This window comes from Mobula hypostoma, chromosome 19 (assembly GCF_963921235.1).
Source record: "Mobula hypostoma chromosome 19, sMobHyp1.1, whole genome shotgun sequence".
Taxonomy (NCBI): Eukaryota; Metazoa; Chordata; class Chondrichthyes; order Myliobatiformes; family Myliobatidae; genus Mobula; species Mobula hypostoma.
The window spans coordinates 61,036,191-61,049,808 of record NC_086115.1 but is presented as its reverse complement, the minus strand read 5'-3'; the positions used below and the strand labels follow the sequence as shown (position 1 = coordinate 61,049,808).

The window sequence follows — 13,618 nt, the reverse complement described above, 5'->3', positions numbered from 1 at the left end:
GCTGTCGCCTAGTGGTACGGTCAGCAGCAACCTCCTCCAGGTCCTCGGGTCTGATCTTGCACTTCCTTAAAGCATTCTTCATCTGATCCTTATAGCGCTTCTTCGGCCTTCCAGCTGAGCGTTGACCATGATGTAGCTGGCCGTATACCACACTGCGGGGTAGCCGAAATGAGGGCATCCTTATCACATGCCCCAGCCACTGCAGCTGATGCTGGGTGATCATGGCCTCAATACTTCTGCAATTGGTCTTTACAGATATTTCAGAGTGAGGCATCCGCTCACGCTAGGTAATTCCCAGGATGCACTGGAGATAACTTATTCATAACTATAATAAACATATTTGTCATACCTCATTAACACATGATTACAATTTGAGATCTTTCAATTCCCACAGACATTTAAATAACTTATGTCAGATCATAACTTGATATTATGAAACAATAAACCAGTAATTGAATTGTATTTTACATATGTTCACACAATTCCTATTACTTTGGACTAGTTGAACAGTGCAGATTATAAAATTATATTTTGCAAGCTTTGTTAAAATCAATCATTCAAACATGATTTCTACCACAGACTTTCCTGTTTCTCAAAAAAAAATTTCTAAACAGAAGAGGGTCCAGATTATTTAACTCTGTTCAGTTAACCGGAATACAAAACACAGTACACAAATTAATGAAATTGACAATTGGGTTTACAACCAAGAGAGTAGCTCGAGGACTAAAACTTGTCTTAATAATTTCTCAATGTGCAGCATGTTTTGTCAACTGTAGATTAATTAACTTTACATTCTATATACCAAACATCTGGAATGTCTGCAGGAATAAAATGCAGATCCCCACTGCTGTAAAATCTAAGTTATTATTTATAGTGTACAGGATAGTAACTTGGCTCTTAAGAGAATCATAATTTCACTTTTACTTGGGATAGATATTGAACACATGTATTTTTACCTTCTCCAAAACCACTCACCTGTATTTTGATGGGCCACGTAAAATTGCTAACATATACGTAGAATGTGATATTTGGATTGTTGTGGAAATTGAATTTTTCATAGGAAAAGCCATCTCTGTACTCCTTAATGTTCGCTTTTGAGATTATAGGTACTTCTTCCCCAGATATTGTTCCAGCTGCAAAATGAAAAATTTCAGTTGTAATAGACTACAAAAGTGCTGATTTATTTAAGTGAATTCAAATACAATGAAATAGAAACAAAATATTAACTTCCATGAATCAACTAGGCAATACTCACTCCAACCTGCTCTTCTAGGTCTTTAATACATATACTAATCATTTAAGCTTTCTTTGAATCCGAGCATGATACAGACCAATTACTAAATGCTTTAAATCATCTTATTTGATAGACAAGGAGATGGCAAAGAAAAATGGAAACCTCAAAAAAATCTGAGAATTATGAGGTAAGCCTGCATTTGAGCCTGTTTTGCCTTTTAATAAGATCATGACTAATCTAAACTCAAATCCCTTTTCTGTTCTACCTGTTACAATCTTTCTCCTTTTCTTGTTATAAAAGAATCTACATTCACTTATTAAAAGGCTTTGATTGCACTGCCTTTAGATGAATTGTTCCAAATGTTTTTGACTCTCAGTGTCTCATCTCAACCTTAAATAAGCGACTCCTTCATTATGGACTTTACTACAAGAGGAAACATCCTCTCTTCATACATTCTAACTACGAGGGAAGATTGGTAAGTTCGTGGCCAACGGTAGAAGGAGTCAATTTTAGAAAACCTAGCACATTTATTTTTCAACATAGTCCCCTCCTACGTGTACACACTTAGTCCAGCAGCCATGGAGCATACGGATCCCTTCTTTGTAGAAGTGGTCCACAACAGGGGTGATTGATAAATTCATGTCCTAAGGTAGAAGGAGATGAGTTATTAACTTCAAACTTTCTGCATTATCACTTAAAGAGCTGAACTGCATGTGCATGTAACGAGAGCGTCTTGGACCTCCAGGTGGTCCACAGGGGGGGGTGATTGATAAGTTCGTGGCCTAAGGTAGAAGGAGATGAGTTATACAGCTCTCGTCACATGCACGTGCAGTTCAACTTTTTGAGTGAAATTGCAGAAAGTTTGAAGTTTCTCCTCTTCTCCTTCTACCTTAGGCCACGAACCCATCAGTAAAAAAGGGATCCGTATGCTCCGTGACCGCTGGACTAAGTAGGTAAAGCAACACACATCAAAGTTGCTGGTGAACGCAGCAGGCCAGGCAGCATCTCTAGGAAGAGGTACAGTCGACATTTTGGGCCAAGACCCTTCGTCAGGACCCACAGAGTCACAGAGTCCTGACGTAGGGTCTCAGCCCGAAACGTCGACTGTACCTCTTCCTAGAGATGCTGCCCGGACTGCTGCGTTCACCAGCAACTTTGATGCGTGTTGCTTGAATTACCAGCATCTCCAGAATTCCTCGTGTTTAAGTAGGTAAATGTAGGAAAAATAAATGTGCTAGGTTTTCTAAAATTGACTCCTTCTACCTTAGGCCACGAACTTATCGATCATCCCTCGTATACCCCTTCATCTTGTGTTCCAATTAGATCCCCTCTTACACTTCTAAACCCCAGTAGATATAGGTCTTGCATGTCCAGCCTTTCCGCTCCAATCACTTCAGCCTAGTAAACTTGCTCTGAACTGCTTTCAGTAAATATACCTTATGGGTAACACAAGGAGACCAATATTTACACAGTAAATAAGACGTGGTTTCACCCATACCCTATATAAATGCAGTATAGCCTATTTTTTGTATTCATCACCAATAAATGTTATCATTTCATTAATGCTCCTAGTTCTGTCTATACTTACATGTAACATGTTAGCCAATCAAGTATTCTGAACTCCTGAACAGGATACTGACCAAGTGACTTTTCAAAGTATTCAAAGAATTTACATAAAATATCAAGCAGCTAAACACGGATGATGCAGTAGCATGGTATATAACCAGAATTAGTGAAGAAAGGCAATAGGAATGAGCAAAGGTAAACTTGGTTTTAAATGCATGTGAAAGATATACAATCTTCAGAAGTTTTCGGATGACTCTGCCATAGTTGGATGCATCAGCAAGGGAGATGAGGCTGAGTACAGGGCTACGGTAGGAAACTTTGTCACATGGTGTGAGCAGAATTATCTGTGGCTTAATGTGAAAAAGACTAAGGAGCTGGTGGTAGACCTGAGGAGAGCTAAGGTACCAGTGACCCCTGTTTCCATCCAGGGGGTTAGTGTGAACATGGTGGAGGATTACAAATTCCTGCGGATACGAATTGACAATAAACTGGACTGGTCAAAGAACACAGAGGCTGTCTACAAGAAGGGTCAGAGCTGTCTCTATTTCCTGAGGAGACTGAGGTCCTTTAACATCTGCCGGACGATGCTGAGGATGTTCTACGAGTCTGTGGTGGCCAGTGCTATCATGTTTGCTGTTGTGTGCTGGGGCAGCAGGCTGAGGGTAGCAGACACCAACAGAATCAACAAACTCATTCGTAAGGCCAGTGATGTTGTGGGGATGGAACTGGACTCTCTCACGGTGGTGTCTGAAAAGAGGATGCTGTCTAAGTTGCATGCCATCTTGGTCAATGTCTCCCATCCACTACATAATGTACTGGGTGGGCACAGGAGTACATTCAGCCAGAGACTCATTCCACTGAGATGTAGCACAAAGCATCATAGGAAGTCATTCCTGCCTGTGGCCATCATACTTTACAACTCCTCCCTTGGAGGGTCAGACACCCTGAGCCAATAGGCTGGTCCTGGACTTATTTCATAATTTACTGGCATAAATTACATATTACTATTTAACTATTTATGGTTCTATTACTATTTATTATTTATGGTGCAACTGTAACGAAAACCAATTTCCTCTGGGATCAATAAAGTATGACTATGACTATTTGGGACATTGGTTAATTGGGAGCAGCTACTTATTTGGGAAAACTCATAAAGAAGAAAAACCAATTGAGAAAATACATGGGATTCCCTTCATTTACTTGGGACATTACATTGCTTAATTGAGGAAGAAGACCGTTGCCAAATAATTACTAACTAGCATCAGTTTAGTGCTATTAGACACTACACTGTGCTTCAAATGAACACTTTTGAAATAGTGTCAGTTGCTTTTGTTTGTGTTTGAAAAGCACTGATTTCTATCACTGATAGTTGGCGAGAAATAAGCAGCAAGACAATGCAGAACTGTTTAATCCACTGGAGTTTCAGGCATTCAGGCTTGGAGATGCCAGAAACAGCCGGGAGTGAAAATGACACAATTTCACTACTTCAACAAGTTAGGATCTACAAAGAATTTGAAGGCATCAACAATCATCTTCAATGTTACAATGAAAATGAAGATTTGAGGGATGCAGTCGTCAAAAACATTGTACTGATGGCTGAACTGAGCACCAACTCACCTTGGTGGCAGGGAGTCTACATGCACAGATGTGGCAGTTCTACTCACCCCATCTATTCATCGTCATAACAGAGATACAGTCCCTCTTGTCCTTTCCTACCACCCTATCAACCTCGACATCAAACACATCATCCTCCATAACTTCCGCCACCTCTAAAGGGATCCTACCTCTAAACATATCTTTACCTCCCCTCCTCTCTGCTTTCCACAGGGATCACTCCCTCCATGACTCCCTTATCCATTGTTCCTCCCCAGTAAACTCCCTCCTGGCATTTATGCTTGCAAGCGCCCTAACACCTTCTCCCTCACCTCCATTCAGAGTCCCAGGTGAGGCAACGTTTTACCTGTGATTCTGCAGGGGCTGTCTATTGTATCCAGTCCTCCCAATGCTGCCTTCTCTATATTGCTAACACCCACCGTAAATTGGGGACCACTTTGTCAAGGACCTCCATTCCATCTGCCACAAGCGTAACTTCCTGGTGGCCAAACATTTTACTTCCAATTCCCATTCCCATTTTGACATGTTAGAGCATGGCCTCCTCTTGTGCCAAGTTGAGGCCACCCTCCAGGTAGAGGAGCAACATTTTACATTCTGTCTGGGTAGCCTCCAACCTGATGGCATGAATTTGATTTCTCCTTCCGGTAAAAATATCCCCCCCCCCCTCACCTGCCTATCACTTCCCTCTGGATCCCATTCACCAATAGCCCACTCTCTTCTCCCATCAGATTCCTTCTTTTCCAGCCCTTGAACTTTCCCACCCACCTGGCTTCACCTTCCAGCTGGCCTCCTTCCCTCCCCACTCCTTTTTATTTTGACATCTTCATCTTCCTTCTCAGTCCTGATGAAGGGTCTCAGACTAAAACATCAACTGTTCATTCATTTCCATAAATGAAGGCTCACCTACTGAGTTCCTCCAGTATTCTGTGTGTGTTGCATTGTATGAAGGCAGTTCCTTATCTGTACTAGGTGTCTACACGGATTCTGTTCCTTTAGTCAATCCAAAGAATATGGCAGAGTACGCTGGATGAATTCCTCCATCAATACCTATTAGGAACTACAGGTTTCCCCCCGCCATCCGAAGGTAGAGCGTTCCTATGAAACGGTTCGTAAGCCAAAATGTCGTAAAGCAAAGCACCAATTACCATTTATTTATATGGGAAAATTTTGTGAGCGTTCGCAACCCAAAAATAACCTACCAAATCATGCCAAATAACACATAAAACCTAAAACAACCGTAACATATAGTAAAAGCAGGAATGATATGATAAATACACAGCCTACATAAAGTAGAAATACTTTTCCACAATCATTACTGAACTGTTCTCTGTAGCGAAAATCTCACGCAAGCGCCGTCGACAGAAAATCTCACGCAAGCGCTGTTGGCAAAAACACTCTCCAGTAACCTTTAAGCTAAGAAGCTGCCAAATCATACCAAATAACCCGTAAAAATACACAGCCTATATAAAGTAGAAATAATGTATGTACAGTGTAGTATCACTTACAGGAATCGAGAAGACAGCGCAGAGCACACTGATGATGGTGTGTTAGACTGAGTCGTCGCAGGCTGGGGTGGTGCAGTGGCCCCCACCCTCCAGGCTGGCAAGCAATACATTGCAGCGAAGCATGCAGGAAAGCAGCGGTAGCTGGGAGGTACACAGCACATCTTTAAGAAAAAAGCCAAAACAAACGTGCTAATTAATTAGGTGCTGCCCGACACGTAACTGCCGGCCCAGATCAGTGCCAATTTCTGATTGCGTCGCCTCTGATCTGGGCCGACAATTACATGCTGGTGGCACCTAATTAATTAGCATGTTTATTTCGGCTTTTTTCTTAAAGATGTGCTGTGTGCCTCCCGGTTACTGCTGCATTCTCCACGCATCGGTACAGCATCTGTCCGCGGCCTGGGTGTTGGGGTGGTGGGACACTGGGGTGTCATCTCGTCATCTGTTTCCATTAGAGCAGGCAGCTCATCTTCTCCTATGACTGCCCACCTCGATGTCGAAGGTCGAGGTTCGTCGTCTGCTGTGGCTGATGTGGAAGGCTTGCTTGACTGCTGAGCCTCACGCATTTTTCTATCACACAGTTCTTTGTAAGGACTCAACCCATCCTGCAAATATCTCCTAAATCGACGTACCCTTTCAAAATTAAAGTCGTACTTTATCATTACTCATGTGGTTTGATTGTTATCCTTTTTTCTTCCAATTGCATCAGCTCTTCATCTGAAAGTTCTTGGTCATGGGATGCCAAAACCTCTTCAACATCATGTTCGTCAGCTTCCACAAGCCAAACTCACGTTGTCCTTACTTCGTTCACCATGATCGAAACACTTAATTATGTCTAGTTTTACACTAAGTGTAACACCCTTACGAGCTCTTTCAGGCTTTTCCAATACCTTAGAACTCATCTTGCAAACGGCTGCTCACAGGCACGTGTTAAAGCAATGCCGGCGAGAATCCGGGAGAGAGCTGCTGCTCGGGGCGCGCAGCCTTTTATCGCACGCTGATTTTTTATTGCGCGCTGCTTTTTTTCCTAACAGTGAAAACACCTTCTGAAAGCGAAAACAGGGTACTAATGTAGGTCTTTCATAACAGTGAGGTTTCCTAAAGCGAACGTTCAAAAAGCGGGGGACATCTGTATTCCTGTTTTATAGTACTGTAGTAGTATTCATAGTGTTCTAATTTGTTCTGTATTTCATTTAAATACAGACTGTTACAAGAAAATGTTTGTGAATCCTTTGCAATTACCTGGTTTCCTGCATTAATTACTTATAAAATGTGGTCTGATCTTCACCTATATCACAATAGTAGACAAATACAATCTGCATAAACTAACAGCACACAAACAATTATACTTCTTCTCGTCAATACTGAGTACACCATTTAAACAATCACAGTCTAGGTTCAAAAAATTATGTGAAACTCTAGGGTGATGCCTTCCACAAAAGGTATTTGGAATCATGTGTTCCAATCAATGAGATGAGATTGGAGGTGTGGGTTGCAGAGATGCCCTGCCCTATGCAAAGGACTACTGTCAGATTACTGACAGAGCCTGTTCTTCTCTGGAAAGATCTGTTTATGTGCACCATGCCTTGATTAAAACAACTTTCAGAGGATCTTAGGAGAATTGTAGAGATGGATGAAGTTGAAAAAGGCTACAAAAGCATTCTTAAAGAACTGAGTGTTCACTAGAAAGAGAAATTGTCTACAAATGGAAGAAATTTGGTACTGTTACTATTCTCCCTAGGAATGGGAGTGTTGCAAAGATCACACCAAGAGCACAATATGCAATGTTGAAGAAGGTGAAAGAGGATCCAAGGGTAACAGGAAAAGACTCACAGTAATATCTAGATCTTGCTAAAGTCTCTGTTCATGTGTCCACTGTAAGAAAAACACTGAACAAGAATGGTGTTGTTCATGGAAGGACATCACTGAGGAAGCCACTGCTTTCCAAAAAGGCCACTGCACACCAACACCAAAACCTCATCCCAACTGTATAGCATGGTGGAAAGAGCATCATGGCCTGGGGCTGCTTTGCTGCCTAAGGTCCTGGATAGCTTGCAATTGCTGCGGGGACAATGAATACAAAATTGTATCAAGACACTTTACAGGAGAATGCCAGGGTTGCAGTCTGTCATCTGAAGCTTAATAGAAGTTGGATGATGCATCAAGACAATGATGCAAAACACAAGAGTTTAAACCACAGAATGGTTTAAAAAGAAGAAAATTTGTGTTTTGGAATGGCCAAGTCAGAGTCCAGATCTTAACCCAATTGAGATGCTGTGACATGACCTAAAGAGGGCCGTTCATGCAAGGTATCCCAGAAGTATTGATGAACTGAAACAGATATGCATGGAGGAATGGTCTAAAATCCCTCCTTGCCGGAGTACAAGTATGATCAGCAGCTACAGGTGATGTTTGATGGAGGTAATTGCTGCTAAAGAATGTTCTACCAGTTACTAAATACAAGGGTTCACGTACTTTTTACAGCCTGGACTGTGAATGATTGAACAATGGGTTCAATAACGACATGAAAAGTTCAATTGTTTGTGTGTTATTGGCTTAGACAGAATGTGTTTATCTATTATTGTGACTTACTGTAGATGAAGATCAGATCCCATTTAATGAGTAATTAATCTTCTCCCTTCTGCCATCCGACAAAAGGCACTGAAGCATTCGGGCTCTCACGACCAGACTGTGTAACAGTTTCTTCCCCCAAGCCATCAAACTCCTCAATACTCAGAGCCTGGACTGACACCAACCTACTGCCCTCTAGTGCACCTATTGTCTTGTTTATTATTTATTGTAATGCCTGCACTGTTTTGTGCACTTTATGCAGTCCTGGGTAGGTCTGTAGTCTAGCATAGTTTTTGTGTTGTTTTACATAGTTCAGTGTAGTTTTTGCATTGTTTCATGTAGCACCATGGTCCTGAAAAACTTTGTCTCATTTTTACTGTGTACTGTACCAGCAGTTATGGTCAAAATGACAATAAAATGTGACTTGAGTGCAGAAAACCAGGTAATTCCAAAGGGTTCACAAACTTTTTCTTGTGACTGTAATTTGTTACTCACTTAAACAGTAGTTTGTCATTTGTATACCTTTTTAATTATTTCCATGAAACTTCGGCTAATTGGGGCAGCCGCTTAATTGGGCCCAAATGTACTCGTCCGGATGTGTCCCAGTTAACCGGAATCCACTGTATATTGTATTTGTATTTGTTTTTGTGTCATCTTATTTTGTGTCAAAAATTGAGTAGATAGCCAGAGGCCTTTTCTCAGGGTGGGAATGTTTAAAACCAGGGGATGTAATTTTAAGGTAATTGGAGGAAAGTATGGGCGGGGGGGGGGGGCGGTGGAGGATAGCAGAGGTAAGTTTTGTAGTGAGTGCATGGAACACTTCTCAGTGGTGGCAGTAGAGGCAAATGCATTAGGGACGTGTACGAAACTCTTAAATAGGGACGTGACTGATAGAAAAATGGAGGGCAATGTCGGAGCTTAATCTTAGCATAGGTTAAAAAGTCAGCGTAACATTGTGGAACAAAACATCTGTACTGTGCTATTAAGTGCTATGCTATCACAACCTCTAGATATAGAATTACACCCCAAGAACAACAATAGCAACTTCATTGCATACATTTGAACCGTGTATAACCCATTAATTCCTTTTGTTCAATTATTGAAACATTATGTTCTCTAACTTGGAATTTTAATAACAATTAAAGATAAACAGTAAATATGTTTTCTTTTTAAACATAAATGCCTCTGAGGGTTGAAGTGGCAGAGGATAAAGTGGGCAGAAAACTCAAGTTACATACGTAGGGTTCAAGGGTTTCATAGCCTCACATCATGGTAGACGCCACATGAATATTGCTATCTATATGTCAATATACCACAATTCCAAAGGCAGCAGTCCTGGTAAAAGCACGATAACCAAATATTGATAAATTACGATTTTTTAAAAAAATCTATATACATTTACTTGGCCCTCAAGAACCATCAATGAAAGTAAAATTATCAGACAACTTCCAACTTAATATTAACTTTTAATACAAGATTTTATACATGAATGTAAAATAACTAATAATTAATAGCTATTTGAGAAAGCTCTTAGCTGGGTTGAAACAACTTCTTTTTATTAAGTCTCAGAAATGTTAATACTGCCTTGTTTGAAAAACAATTAAATTGAACTGAAATGCAAAGCAATGCATTTAATTGGGTTATGCACATAAAATATAATTATCCATAATTTCAAGAATGCTTTCAATTGTTCAAAACCTTGAACTCAAGTACATCAATATATCGTCTGATTTAAAAGGACACCCATCTTTTCCCACACGGGTGATGGTTGAGACAGTTCTAACGATAAATTTGATTAATATAATTAATTCCAAATATCCTTTCACCATTAGCTGCAGATTGCACCAGAATATTCAATATTTGAAATAAGTTCCATTTTACTTTTATAAAGAAATTTTGTTCAAGCTGCCAGTGAACATACAGAATATTGAAACGAGTAGGCCATCACTCCTTTCAAGTCTGCCCTGTCGCTTAATATGATTATGGCTGATCTACGCTTGCCTTTACTCTGCCTCTTTGCCATTTCTCCAAATCCCTCTCTTCCTCAATTTATCAAATATTTACACAACTCCATTTTAAATAGGTCTAATATCACAGCTTGCACCACTTGTTACAACAGAAAATTCAAGAGATACACCACCCTGTGGGAGAACAAATTTCTTTGTGGTGGTGGTATAAAGTGTGACAATGCACAAATCTTGTTGCTCATTTGGTCACTTCACAGTCACTTATGCTCAATTTGCATTCCGTTTATAAACTGGAACCCATATTTACAATATTTTCAAGTACTTGCAGGTTTCTACCCCAACTTAAATACAGCTGTCCCTAGTATCAGTATGCTTGGTGGAGTCTCTTAATTATCTTTATCAACCCATCTGGCATATATTGTACGCTGTGCAAAATTTAATGGACTTTTTGTCAAAAATACCAAATACCTTTCGTGTTAAACAAAGAAAAACTCTCACAATGAGACTGTCTTAATCGTGTTTTGTTTACTGTGTATAAACATTGACTGTGCAACTTCAAGGTTCAGTTTTCAGATGGACATTTTATTTATTTATTTAGATACTGCACAGAAGAGGCCCTTTGAGTCATACCACCTAGCGACCCCAGATTTAACTGCAGCTTTATCAGAGGGCAATTTTACAATAACCAATTAACTGACCAACTGGTCCATTTTTGGACTGTGAGTAGAAACTGGAATGCCCAGAGGAAATCCACGTGGTCAAGGGGAGAATGTACAAACTCCTTACGGGCAGCAGCGGGTCGCTGGTATTGTACGGCATTCTGCTATACACAACACTACTATGCCACTTGTGCCATACCATGCCAACTTAAAGGAAATAAGAAGCTGTGTGGCCAAACATTCCCTGGGTCACAATTCATTTGTGGCCATTTATGGCAGTTTTTAAACCATGACTACCATTACTGAGATCACTGTATGCTTCACAAGTCAGATCATGAAGACCCAAAGCATTTGGAAGCGAGGCAGCTCAGAGGGTGAGAGCAGCCAATGGCATGGCAATATAGCTAAGAGATCAAGAGCAGTAAAGCCAGTTCATTCTTTGGTCAAAGCTAACCAAGTTTCCAAATGTAGTTCACATAATAGTTGCTGGTGAACGCAGCAGACCAGGCAGCATCTATAGGAAGATAGCTACAAAACAATAACAGATGAATAAATGGTTGAAGCCCAGAGTAGTATCCACAAATAAGTTAATGGATTATAATGAGTTGGTGACTAGTTTGCCAAGCTGGATAATGTCAAGAGGGAATACTGAACACTTATTTTTTCAGGGCAAGGATTAAAGGTTCACTTCCCACTCACACATATAATCACAAAAGAGTTACAGCAAAGTCAGTCATTTGACTTGTGTTGTTGTTTTATGAGGAAGAGCTGCAGAGCCTAACTCAAACTTCCAGCATTGGAGATCAAGTATGTTCTAAATTAAACGTTTTGCTCCCAATAACAAAAATTTTTTTCCTCATCCTGTCTTTTCAATATTCTAGCAATTACTTTGAATCTACATCCATAAGTTTTTGATCCCTCCACAGGTTCTTTTTACTTACTCTATATAGACACTTCAATTTTTATATCTCTTCTGTTCCAAAGTAAACAGCCCCAACCTTTTCAATCTTTTATTATACCTCTGTTTCTTTCTGGCAACATTATCAAATGTCATGTGTATCAAATGCTTTGCAATCATCATTGGTCCTGTAAAGTGGTGAGCAGAACTATAATCAATCTGAAGCTCCATTCTAAATATTCAATCAATCTCTACCTTAAACACTGGCGTGCCTCAAGGCTGTGTGCAGAGCCCTCTTCTGTACTCCCTTTTCACCTATGACTGCATTCCTGTACATGGTTCTAACTCCATAATCAAGTTCGCAGATGACACCACGGTGGTTGGCCTGATCAGAGGAGATGACGAGACGTCCTACAGGGATGAGGTCCAGCACCTGGCCGTGTGGTGTGCCAACAACAACCTGGCCCTCAACACCCAGAAGACCAAGGAGATCATTGTGGACTTCAGGCATGCTAGGCGCCACACTCACGTTCCAATCTACATCAACGGAGCTATAGTGGAGCGTGTATCAAGCTTTGAATTCTTTGGTGTCCACATTTCTGAGGATCTCACCTGGTCCCTGAACCCCTCCATCCTGATCAAAAAGGCACAACAGCGCCTTTATTTCCTGCGGAGCATCAAGAAAGCTCACCTCTGTCCCAGGATACTGACGGATTTTTACCTCTGTACCATTGAGAGCATACTCACCAACTGCATCTCAGTGTGGTATGGCAATTGTCCCGTATCGGACCACAAAACACTCCAGCGTGTGGTGAAAACTGCCCAGCGGATTATCGGTACCCAATTGCCCACCATTGAGAACATCTACCATAAACGCTGCCTGGGCAGGGTGAAAAGCATTATCAAGGATGCACCTCACCCTAACCATGGACTTTTTATTCTCCTCCCATCCGGTAGGCGCTACAGGAGCCTCTGCTCCCGCACCAGCAGGCACAGGAAGAGCTTCTTCCCTGAGGCTGTGACCCTGCTGAACCTCACATCACAGCGCTAAGCAGTATTGCACCCATATTGTACTGTCTCAGTACTTTTATATTTGTGTGCTGTAGCACTTACTTTTTATTCGCAGTTATTTTGTAAATAACACTATTCTTAGCATTTCTGGTCAGATGCTAACTGCATTTCATTGGCTTTGTATCTGTACTCGGCACAATGACAATAAAGTTGAATCTAATCTAATCTAAATACACCCAATGACACAACTTCCATAGCCGCTTATAATAATGAATTCCACAGATTCACCAGATTCACAGACTCAGCATTAAAGGGGCTCTCTATATTCTGAAACTGTGCCCTCAGATCACAGATTCTTCTATCAATGGAAGCAGCTTTTCTACATACACTCTGACCTGGCCTTTCAGTACCTCATAGGTTTCAATGAGACTTTGCCCATCGAGTCTCCTCCACCATTTCATCATGGCTGACACATTTTTCCCCTCAGCCACAATCTTCTGCCTTCTCCCCGTATCCTTTCATGTTCTGGCCAATGAATATCAACACTGCCTTCATAAAGACTTGGCCTCCACAGCTGCCTCTGGCAATGAATT

General features: G+C 41.0%; 1 protein-coding gene across 8 annotated transcripts in view; it reads right to left on the bottom strand.

Annotated features, from left to right (window-relative positions):
• The window catches only part of atrnl1b (attractin-like 1b), a 1,086,143-nt gene that overhangs the window by 585,531 nt on the left and 486,994 nt on the right, over nucleotides 1–13,618 (bottom strand). For all 8 annotated transcript variants that reach the window (XM_063072023.1, XM_063072026.1, XM_063072024.1 and 5 more), the window contains one exon: nucleotides 976–1,133. In XM_063072023.1, coding sequence (XP_062928093.1) covers nucleotides 976–1,133 — 158 coding nt within the window. The remainder of the gene's footprint in view (nucleotides 1–975; nucleotides 1,134–13,618) is intronic.